This window comes from Ictalurus furcatus, chromosome 27, assembly GCF_023375685.1.
Source record: "Ictalurus furcatus strain D&B chromosome 27, Billie_1.0, whole genome shotgun sequence".
NCBI lineage: Eukaryota > Metazoa > Chordata > Actinopteri > Siluriformes > Ictaluridae > Ictalurus > Ictalurus furcatus.
In genome coordinates, this window is record NC_071281.1 from 6,930,691 (window position 1) to 6,943,118 (window position 12,428).

General features: G+C 42.5%; 1 protein-coding gene across 1 annotated transcript in view; it reads right to left on the reverse strand.

Annotated features, from left to right (window-relative positions):
- Positions 1-12,428, reverse strand: part of piezo1 (piezo-type mechanosensitive ion channel component 1) — a 124,531-nt gene that overhangs the window by 63,698 nt on the left and 48,405 nt on the right. Inside the window, exon 2 of the mRNA XM_053616840.1 lies at positions 10,054-10,149. Within this exon, the coding sequence (XP_053472815.1) occupies positions 10,054-10,149 (96 nt within the window). The remainder of the gene's footprint in view (positions 1-10,053; positions 10,150-12,428) is intronic.

A 12,428-nucleotide genomic window follows, 5' to 3' on the forward strand; every position in this document is an offset into this window, starting at 1 on the left:
GAAATTGTTTTGCACGCTCTTCCACGTTTAATTTGTTGCTAAACGTGACCTTTCGGCTGTACTCATGTTCGATGCGCGTGAATCGGAGAGGGCTTTGGCTGAATCGTCTCGTCTCTCCCCAAATCTGCGGAAAACCTGCGGTAACTTAGAAAAATTGCAAGCTTCTCCGAATACTGCAGAGTTTGCTTGATTCACAAAATCCCGGCGGGACTGATGGACACAAATGCGCGTGTTTGGATAAACCACAGCGAACCTGCCAACACAAGCGGTTCATGTTTAGAAAACTATCAATCAAATGACGGACCGTTTTCCCCCCCTGTAAGTATATCCACTCTGCTACAGTATTTATTCAATCACTCGGTTCGGTCCGCTGAAATACTATGCCATCTGCCAGCTGATGAACGCTGGCGTGTGGTATTTAGTGATTCTGGGCCGGTTATTTACCCCATGATCTCCTCATGATGTGCGAATCCGCACAGTGATGTCACTGACAGCAAAGAGAAAAGAGAGAGACCACAGCGATTAACCGTCCCGATTACTGACCACCTGCTATTAAAGAAAACATTGAGAAATACGAGACCACACTCTGTGGATAGCTCAAAATCTGGGCGAAACTGCTGCGTTCCTTTCCGACTCGTTTCTGCGTTCCAGCCTCCTCGCTGTATCACTCACAACTGTTTCTGACAGCCAGATGTGTAAAACTCAAAATCTGTGCAAAGATACCTTCGGCAGGGTATCGCCGAGTTAACGTGAGGACACGGATACTGACACCACGAGATCTCACTCGCCGTCACGTAGCGTCGCGCTGATCCGGAGTACGCTCTTTAGCGGACACTGGGTGAAACAGAACTCGAGCCGTGAAACAAACGGGACGACGAGCGCAGGAAAGGCAGAAGACGACACCGTGCTGCGGAGACAATGAGGACGAACCCGAGTGGCTCATCAGTGAATACGCTGAACAAGACGTTCTTTTCCTGCAGGTACTGTAAATGTTTACGCACCGACTCCTGTATTCGCCGCTCGTTATGCAAACAAAGCACAGATTTAACTTCCAGAGAAAAGCCAGGATACACAAAGAGTATCACGTTACACAAAGTAAAGATTCTTGACAATGCGTCTATGAAGTCAATGTATTTTTGCATCAAAGACTGCTTGTACATGTATGTAGGCTTAGGGCTGGGCGATATATCGATATAATATCGATATCGTGATAAATGATTACGCGGTACGCTTTTATGAGATATCGTTGCTATGGTGATGTATTTAATAATTCAATTTTAATAATTACAAATTAAATGGTACTGATTGGATGCCGCTGATTGTTTTTCACTTCGTCTTCGTTGTTTTTGTAGACATTAAAGAAAAGCAGCGTCAAACTCAGACTGACATTTTTTCGTTTCGTTTATTTCACTACTGTTTTGCGGACGGTTGGTTAGCTAAATTGTACACCTTGATGCGCACCGTGCGTCGTAGAAATGTCCTCAAGTATCGTGATATGATATTTGTGTCGTATCGCCCAGTCCTATGTAGGCTCAGCTGTTATTTCAGTAAACCATTATTATTGTCGTTTGTTTACGTAGTAAAGAAGAGGCTTGTAGATATCATGACAGAACTACGGTTTACATTTCAGTACATACAGAAGGCTGACAACTTAGTAAGGTGTTGGACCATCACAAGTCCCCAGAACAGCTTCGGTGCTCCACAACGGATTCGACATGTGTCTGGTAGTGTACTAGAGCCATGTGTATGTTGCGGTCATTTGTTTTTCCGGTTCAAAGTGACGATGGGAAAACAACAACAAAAAATGTCAGTGATTTTTGCCGAACACACGCATTTAAAAAGAAAAAAAAAGGAAATAACCATTTTCTCAATAGGCGATCTTATGCGCTCTTGCGTCCTTGTTCTACGTCATCATCCGCCGCCAAAGTTCAATTCCAATGCTCAAAAACGCAAGTACCAGGGACGCGTGAAATTACCTGGATGTCTTCTTGAGATCGAGGACGAATGGGATTCAGACCTGAGTGCTTGAAATCCCAGAAATCACCCCGGCAAAACAATAGTGGATGACGGAAGCCTGACCCATACCTAGGGTCGGTTTGAACGACAATAATCTAAACGTGCATCTAAAAAAAAAAAAAAAAAGATTTTGATAGATGATTTAGACTGAGATTATATTATTATTGAGCTTTATATGAGGGAACGTTCAACTCGTTAGCTTAGTTATTCGTTAACGTAAGCTCGCGGTTGCAAACGGAGAGCTTACTACAACAAAACATGCGCCATTACCTGTGGGTTAATCAGCCAGTTAACAGTGCGTGTATTAACCAGCTGTAACGTATTACTTAGGGAGCACCGAAGAGACGACGTCGTGTCCCACTACTAGAAACGTGTCCGTCGCGCAACAGGAAGCTCACAGCACATCTCAATTCTCGCAAGAAGACGCGTCCTACGTCCTCCTGTCCTTCCGAGTTCGTTCTTCCAAGGTAGCCTGGCAAGACCGGTCTTCACCTGAACGCACGTCCGTTAGAATTGAGAAACGGCTCATATTAACTCAAAGTAGTTTCCACTACAACCAACAACCGCATTAATGGTCAGGATTCTAAAAGGTCGTCTCCAATCTGGTGAAATTCAGTGCTGATTGGAAACTTGTGGTAAATAAACCTGGAGTCCCGTCAACATCAACGTCAACATCTCCCAAAGCTCTTCATCATAAGCAACTCATTAGCTTTCATTAGCATTTGGACCAGCACTCTTCCTCAGACGCTTGACTAATATAACCTGGATTCTCTACAAGAACATAAAAACACACATGTTCATTGTGATGTCAAAAAGGTCAGAGGAAAGCAATTAATAAGACATTTTCCTCCGTTTCTCCAAAGAGGAAACAATGAGTGACCCTTACTTAATCGGACTCGAATGCATCGCTGGCACGAGTTCTGGAGAAGTGATCTATATTTTCCAGATCGGAGAAAGCTCGGGAACGCTCGATTGGTGCAGCTTAACGTTCCCTGAAGCGTCTCTTCACTCGGAGCTCCTGACTGCACACAGCTGCTCAGCTAGCATTCCCAGGCCACAGTGAGAGCAGCTAATTCAGAGCGGGGAACCAGCAACGTGGTTTTAATTAAAAAGCCATCTTGTTTTGTTTTGTTTTGCTTTGCTTTAATTCTCTGGCATCTTTCAGTAAACTGTGGCTGACGACTCAAACCTTATTCCCTATACGGAATTCGCAAAGTGTCAAAAATTCGTCCACAAAGCTATAGAATCCCAAACTGTCACCAACGTGCCAATGAGCTCGTGTTCTGGAGGAGTTCCCCTTCCTTATATCGGTTAGTCTGTTACCAGGTTTTAATACGAGACCACGATATTACTGCAGATTTCAATCCAGATCTATTTTAAGTGCTTTTCTTTTCCCCCCGCTGTACAGTACAGGTGTGAACAAATCATATATTTATTAGCCAGCCCACTGGGCAAGTAAGAGCCCCAGCACACTAGCACTGAATTTACACAGTTCAAAAGTTTACATACGCTTGGTTCTTAATCCTGAATGATCAGCGACTGTGTTTATGTTCTGTGAGAGTTGTTCATGAGTCCCTTGTTTGTCCTGAGCAGTTAAACTGCCCACTGTTCTTCAGAAAAATCCTCCAGGTCCTGCACGTTCTTTACTTTTCCAGCATCTTCTGCATATTTGACCTCTTTCCAGCAGTCTCTATATGATGTTGAGATCCATCTTTTCACACTGAGGACGACTGAGGGACTCGTACACGACTATTACAAAAGGTGCAAACATTGACCGATGCTCAAGAGGATAACACGATACATTAAGAGGCAGGGGGGTGCAAACTTTTGAGCAGGATGATCGGTATAAATTGTTATTATTTTGTCTTCTGGCAAACATGAAAATATCTTATATAGTTTCTGCAGGGCAGGAATAAATGAAAAAAGAACTTTAAACAAAAAACAGTTTATATCGATCATCCTGTTCAAAAGTTTACACCCCCCTGGCTCTTAATGTATCGTCTCGCCTTCTTGAGCTTCACTAAACGTTTGCACCTTTTGTAATAGTCGTGTACGAGTCCCTCAGTCGCCCTCAGTGTGAAAAGATGGATCTCAACATCATATAGAGACTGCTGGAAAGAGGTCAAATATGCAGAAGACTTGGGCACTGTGTAGTGCAGCAAGCGGCACACACTATAGTTACAGCACTTGCAATATGAATTGCACCACTAAACCATCAACATGGCTAAATACCAAATGCTTTGTGAAAATCAATAAAGAACAGTGTTTTAAACCTAAGCGTTAAACCTACTTGTCCGACAGGAAACTGTGAATGACAAACTAATACTCCGGACATGAAATCTGCGTGTCCCGCGTGTCCGGGCTCCTGATTTGTCCACTCCTGCTGTATTTTTCAACAGTAGGAAGCAAGTGCAACTTCTGATTGTACTATCCTCTCACACTACAGGAAATGATAAGCTTCATTGCATCCCCTGACCATGACAGATACGAGATACTGCAGACAAAAAAATGTATAAATAAAAACATTTGAGAACTCTATGTACACTTACTCACTCACACTCACTGCAGAGAGAGAGAGAGAGAGAGAGAGAGAGAGAGAGAGAGAGAGAGAGAGAGAGAGAGCGAGCGCGCGAGTGTGTGTGTGTGTGTGTGTGTGTGTGTGTGTGTAAGGAGCCGTTAAATCCCCATTGTTCTACACAGGCGTAACTCGGTGCGCTAACCTTGACCACAGACATGCCAGAGACCAGGATATGGAAAATAGTTGCTTTCAGATTTGAAATCCCCAGCACTGTTTATTCGTCTTTGATTAGAAACCTGCTGGAAAGTTTGTCTTGCTAAATTGAAGCAACATTTTCTCGAGAATAAATACAGCCTCTCTGAGCAGGAACAGCTACCGGTTAAAAAGCCATGAGCATGAATACAAACATCTCCCTGACCTGCGTCCAATTGTTTTTGGGTTGGTTTTATATATATATATATATATATATATATATATATATATATATATATATATATATATATATATATATATACCTTGTAAAGATTTATCTACATAAACCTGTCCTGCCTGAGCAGAAGGCTCTGTCTGGTGGTGCTACAGGACACGAGTATAAAGCCACTTAGCGATATTAAGCCACTTAGAATGCTGGTGTAATTTTTACCCAACCCTGTCTTTATAAAGACCGTGAAACCTATGAACTACAAATAAATGACAAATGATATGAATTACTGCAAGCTGATTCACCTGGTGTCTTTTCGGGCGATAGAAAAATAAATATACGTCACCATTGTGGCTGCAACCTTTATGTTGAAAAGTTTTCCGCTACAAAAACAAAGCTCAAGTTTTAACTGGTGATTAAGGTGGCTTTCACACTGGGACAAGACTGCTCCCCCTTCACCCCCCATAGTCTGGTTTCCGGTACCCCCACTACACGGGAGGGGGGGGGGGTTCCCCACTAAATCCAGTAGTTATTCTATGTATATAGGACCCTACTCTATGGATAATTACAGAATATATATCACAGCTTCAGCTTGTATGCCTGAGAGTTTAATGAAAACCACAAAAACATGCAGTTTCATTAAAGAACTTTTCCAAATATCTCTACCCCCTCCTTAAAAATGGTCTTTTAGCACTTTTATATAAACAGAGGTGATTTGTACGTATAACACGTGGAAAAAATGGATTCACAAGGATTACAGACCTGCCGGCTGCTGCTGCGATTCTGTATGGTGTAAGATAATGACACTGTCATGACAAACGCAAATACAACTCACTTGTCTTGGACGGACACATCCGTTATCTTTATTTAATCCTTATTTAATATTTATAATGCTGTAGCATATTCATCAAAAATGAAGACGAGGAGTACTTTAAGCGGTTTTATTTTACATTTGACTGCATTCTTTTCCATTTCTGAACGTTTACTTCAGCTGTTAGACACCAGACTGACTGGAAAGACTTTTTATTATATTATTGGTACTTTAAAAAAATTTTTTTTTTTAATTTATTACTATTAATTTCTTGTCTTTTGTTATCATTTTATTAGTTTGTCTTGAGTAATTGCTTGAAGATTTTAAACAATGCTTCATAAGAAGGTATTAATGGCTTAATGCCACTGTTTTGATGTAATATTTCTGTAAACATTTAAAAACATTGGTTTTGTTATTTTGTAAGAAATCCCTATTAGGTTACATGGCACTATGGATGTGGGCCTCCACGCCGTATACGATACGGGTGCCGGGCGGTGCGGGTCTACATCGGTATTATTTCAGCGAGCCCAGAACTCGGCAGAGACTACGGAACGCACGGCTGCAGAGGATCTCTTCTCTGTCCCACAAAATGCTCTGCCCCTCACAGTACACGTGTGTTGTGGAAAATAATGACGTCGTCATGGGCTAAAACACGTGCGCAGGTTACTTTACTTCCTGAACACGTCCGGACCCGAGTACAAGTTCTGTTCTTGGTTCCGGTGCAACCCTTAACCGAACCTGCTCCAGACGCCGTATCGTGGCTGACCCTGCGCGCTGACCCCTGCTTCCTAACCAGCTGGGATATGCACAAAAACGATTTCACTGTGCTGTAACGTATATGTGACGGATAAAGACTTCTTCTTCTCGTCTATTTATAGTGTTCCTCACTCTGGTAGACAATCACAATCTGTCGTGGATCCAGCGGGAATCAAACATCGTCTGGAAGAGATTATCAGTAGTTACTCAAGGGAACCACAGAGATTTAATCTTTACTCTAGAAATGGGAGAATTGCATAATGGATTTTATTTTTAAAAAACTTAACTGGACAATGCTACAGTAAGCTGAATAACAAAAAAAAAAAAGAAAGAAAACTAACGTTGCCAGGCAGCATGACGTCACCACCCTGAGCTTCATAAACTGATAAACGGAACATTTTTTGCATGTATTCTGCTATGCTGCTAATTTCTCAGGTTTTAGTGTGTATATATAACGTGTGTATGATTGGGTATTTGTGTTTATTTATTTACAAGTGGGTTAGCTGTTATTACTTGTGAGTGGTTTTAACTGGACCTTTGGTACTTAATTTCGTTCCAGCTCATGTACATGTGTTGGAATGACAATAAAAAATCCGTGAATCCTTCATTCACTTAAGTCTAAGCAGCTCAGTGGTTAAGAACCTGCACCGGTGTCCAGAAAGTGACCTCCGAGTTGCAGGAGCCAGGGAATCTGCGATCGGAGGAGTAACAGTGTAAAACCAGCGGGCAAAGCCTTTAACCGCTAACAGCTCCAGGGACACTCAAGCACCTATTTTTTTTTTTTTTTTTTTTTTAAAAAGGAGAGTTAAGTTTTCGTATAAGGGTTCAGTGAATAATTCAGGCTTCCTAGCCTCCTAAATAGTTGGGAACGCTGTAGGTCTACATAGAACCTGTAAGTGTTCCACAGAGGTACAACCGAAGAACCATTCAGGGCGATCCTGCGCTCTGACCACTCCGTCTTCACTGTGACTCATGAACTTCAAACGTGTGCAAGACTTCATGTAATTAAATTCCATGTTTTGGTTTAAACTACTTTCATTGGCATGCTGGTCTGTTTTGCTACATTTACCTACATTTGCGACTACCTGCTGCCGGCGGCGTCAGTGAGAATCGGCACTGGTTCCATCTCCAGCGAAAGACAGCGATGCAGCAGAGCTTTAGTCCTTTAGTTCGTCCAGCTCCCTCAGCTCCAACAGAGTGTTTTCAATTTGCTTTAAATAGCGCTTTTAACAACAGACATTGCCATTGCGAGCAGATTTACAGAAATAAAGATAGAAATTTCAGGTGTTTAAATTGATCCCTAATGATCAAGCCAAGAAAAGAAATAAATAAATGAAATCCTGAGCTGACACGAGGAAGAAACCTTGAGAGGAAGCGGACTCGATAGGGAGCCTGTCCTCTTCTAGAAGACACCGGAAAGCGAGATTATAAATCGTTTCCGTTTTATTACTGTATACTATAAAGTCAAGCAGTGCTAAGTGTGTTGAATGGAACCTGAGTATGAGCATACCACCGTCACCGCCATCGTGCTCGTCACCCCGCTGATAGCGGACTAGCCGAGCCGAGCCGAGCCGAGTCTCTGCCTCGACTCGGCCTGGCCGTGTCGTACTGTATAGTTGTGTTGCGTTCTGGAACACTTGCGGTCTTCGCCATTCCTACCTCGGGGCACCTGTACAGTACCTTTTTCTCTTGATAGTGTCCTGTTATTAAGACATACTGTGACATTTATTTCACATCTTAATGCTAACAACAACAACAACAAGTGCTGCATTTTATCCCTATAGCTAATATCAGTTTAATGCTTCACTAACGGAAATTCAGACTTTTCAAACGTGAGTTCTTAAACTATAAAAAAAACAACAACATTTTTTTAGGACTTTAGAATTGATGTGTTGTTTCTTATGGCTCTGATATCAGCCTCGACATAAACCAACATTCACTGTTTAATAGGAAGCCGAGGCGCTCAGGCCTGACCTTCATCTGGGGTTTTTTTTTGCCCACACATCCGTTCGCATCAGTCAAAATAGGAAGTCGCTCCAGTTATCACCTGCTACTTATCAGCCTGTTGTGTAACAAAACGCTACATGAAATCCTGTCAGCACCACTTCAGACCCTCGCCAAGCAGGACGAGTCCACGGAGGACCACACAGATTAAACAAGCCCTTAACAGTCTGTTCAATATTGAGCACTGGATCTTCAATTCCCCAGAACATTACAGTAGTTTAATAATAGCCATACACATAAAACCTTCTTTTTATCCCCCCCCACTTTCAGCTCTGTTAGCAGCAAAATAATCATCGCATTTTTCTGGAAACTCTCTGGAGCCCAGAACAGGGGCGTTAGCTGGACTGTTAATCATGCCTGGCTGAGCCCAGATTCTTCTGCGTTAAAAACAAAACGTTTAAAAGCGTTCTTCTGTGTATATACTGTTGAATTATTTTCTTTTCCTTGCATGTGACGGCTAACTGCTTATAAAATGTGAAAATTGGACAAAATCACCAGGTTATCACCGTGACACAAATATAACACGGCCGATATATCGAACACGAGACTATAGGCTAGTTTGGTGTCGCTAGTCAAGAGGAAGCACAACTAAGCTATGAGTGTATGGGTTTAGCTGCTACAGAGCCATGTAAAGTACCTTATCTGTCCTTATGCTCTGCTCATATCATGTTCATGTAACTTGGAACTCGTATAGACATTTACACACCTTGTTTTCCTGCTCAGCATCGGGTTCAACCCCTGAAACACTAACGTTAAAAAACCCAGAGTATATCCGTTTCCCCTCACACTAACTGACTGTGTGAGCTAGCGTTCGGCAGAAGTGAGAGACCGTCAGCCAATAAGACACGAGTATTTCCATGTATTTTCCTGTACACCCTGTCTGATTGGTCTCGCCTCTGTTCACTGAAGATATAAAATTACAAAACCGCCGTCTTCTTCTACCGCCGTTCAGTTACGTAGTGACAAACAGCTCCGAGTGGAGAATTAATATCAGGGCTAAAGAAAAAAAAGAAAACCTTCAGGACTACAGTCCCCGATGCCCAGGCCAGGTTACACGCCTGGCCCGGAAAGACTTTCCCATGCTTGGGGATCCTCCTGATGTGTGCGTGCAGGTGAGAGTGTAAATGAGACGTGAAGGGAATGGGACAGTCAGTACCGTTACCATTCTGTTACAAATTTGCCAACACTTTAATAACGCTTAACACTTATTTCAGCTGGTGAACTGCGTTTCGTTCGACAGCACAGAGGCAGCAGACTCTCCGGGTGCGATCTGGACTTTGATGGCGTACAGATCGACGTCACAGGTGTCTGGGTTGCTTCATACAGCCCAGTGATTTTAGGGAATAAATGCAGCATACGACGTGCTAAAGTGAAACATAACACAGACCGCGTGGTCTAAAAGACATCGAACCCAACCCAAGTTCTTTTGATGGCTAGGTTTGGGATACGGCCTTCATTTCTGCATTTCAATTTTGAGGAAAGTGTCTGAGAGACTGTGAGAAGTGTAAGGGTTTTCATTATTCTTACCTTGTGCTGTGTGTTTGTTGGGCCAGGTGAACCATGGCAGCAGAAGCAGGTACAGAAGGTAGACTAATGAAAGGGCGTTGTAGCGAAACAGACAAGCTAGGGAGATAAAAAAGAGAGAGAGAGTTGGTGAGACAACATTCTGAACAGATAGATAGAACACATCTGCCATGAAGTTAAAGGAAAAGTTTAACTAACATGCTAACACTGCAAACTGGTAACCACTTAACGGTTTAGTCATTGAAAGGCAAAATACTACTTGAAATTTGCTGACAGATTTTCTTTGGCCGGACATGAAGTGAAAAATGACATTAAAATGTATATGAGGCGGTCACTTGTCTGCCCTACAGGGGTCCTACTGGGCATTTAGAGGTTTCTTTCCATTTTCTCTTCATTTGGGTGTATTTACTTATTCCCACTTACCCATCCCATCACATGACAGCTCCCAACCAAGGACAGTGAACTTGAGCACGTGTCTCCTCCAAGACAGGTGAAGCCAGACACGAGACGCTACTCGTGCTACGCACACTAAGGAAAGCGCTAACTGTCTTCTTCCGCATACATGAACACAATTAGCGAGCGTCGCTCTGAATCACAGGGGAGAGATCAATGCCATCTGTCCCACACAGACAGCGACGCAAATTACACTCTCGAAGACTCCGGGCCACACAAGGCTGTGTCAATGACGGAATTCGAGCTCGCTTACGAGCTCCTGATAATACTGTGAACACTTTTTTTGATGCGCCATTCAGGATAATGTTTATTTAAAGAAATGGTAGATTCAAAAAGAGCCACGTGGCTGAATCTTAGTTGGTGTTGAGCCTATAGAGGGTGTGCATCGACGTCACTTTCCTGCCGGAACACGCCCCCTGGACCGGACTGAGGGGCAAAACATCCAGCAAAATGGCTGGGTTTAACAGGGGAAGCTGCGAAAACGCTAGTATGACTAACGATTATCAGCTTAAATTAAAAGCAGTTGGACTCAACGGTGACCCTTACAGCTTGCCCAAGAACCTGTGGTCCACGGACATTGGCATGTGGCCAGAAATCAGTTTTCCCGACATTTATATGTACCTGATATCTTGGCCAGGGAGATACACTAAGCAAAGCCTGAAGGCATACAAAAGCCTTGATCCTACTTCAAGGCGGGATTTGTTGGAGAAATTAAAAGTGACAAGAACACCAATAAACATTCTGGTTGTATGTGGACAGGTATGTACACACATTTTTATTTTACTGTATAACTTCATCTGGTAAACCGTAAACTAGCGAGTCCTAGTTTGTTTGTAGCTCACACTGCTTCCACTTACTAACGTTATTTATCTGTGAAGGTGAAACACAGTCAGAGAATGAACGGCCCTCCGTTATTCATCATTCATTATTCTGCTGTACCTGATATAGTGAGAATACAGAGTGAATAGGAAGCTGTTTGGAGTTTGGCTTAACTTAAAGACGACACATCAGATCAGGTCAGTCCATGCAGGATTTCACAGCTTTTATTATTTTTGTGATTGTTGCGGCCAAAAAAAAACCTGATTTCGCTGTGGCTTTTTTCAAAATTTCAGATGCAACTTGCGGCGTATTTTGTGCTTTTTCCTTGCGGTAAACTACTCGAATCTGCGAGATCGCAATTGTTTTTCGCAGTGTTGGTACAGTAAATGAGACCATTTAGCTGTACTCATGTTCCATACACATGAATCAAAGGGGGCTTTGGCTGAATGCGCGTTGTGATGACGTCGCATGGCGCGTTGTGATGACGTCGCATGGCGCGTTGTGATGACGTCGCATGGCGCGTTGTGATGACGTCGCATGGCGCGTTGTAATGACGTCGCATGGCGCGTCCTGGGCCAAATCTGCAGAAAATCTGCGGTAATTTTGAAAAATTCCGAGCTCCTGCGAATAGTTTCCTTGATTTTATGTTCATTTCTGTGATCATAAGCTTAGCATCAGTGACGAGAAAAGTAGGTCAAAGCAATAAAGTCTGAAACAAAGTTCCTCATAAAATAGCGATATTGCATTCTTCTGATTGATTACAGCTTCCACACTGTGGTTTATGGGATACAAACACATGACCATAAAAGCACCACTGCAAAAAAAAAAAAAGATACTTTTATTATAATGCTTGAAATAGCCTATATTTACTCGGTTGTTTAATTTATTCAATCAGTGGCTTTTTTAATAGGATTTCTGATGTAATGCGAGTACATTATATAATGAGTGCTCGTAAAACAAAGAGTGCAATCGAACAAATCCCAGAACTTAATGATGGGCGATAAGTAGGAAAGAAAATCCAAACAAACAACTTAAGTTGCTCAATTACTGCTGATTGACTACTGAATTACAACCGAATTACTACCGACTGACTACTGAATTACTAC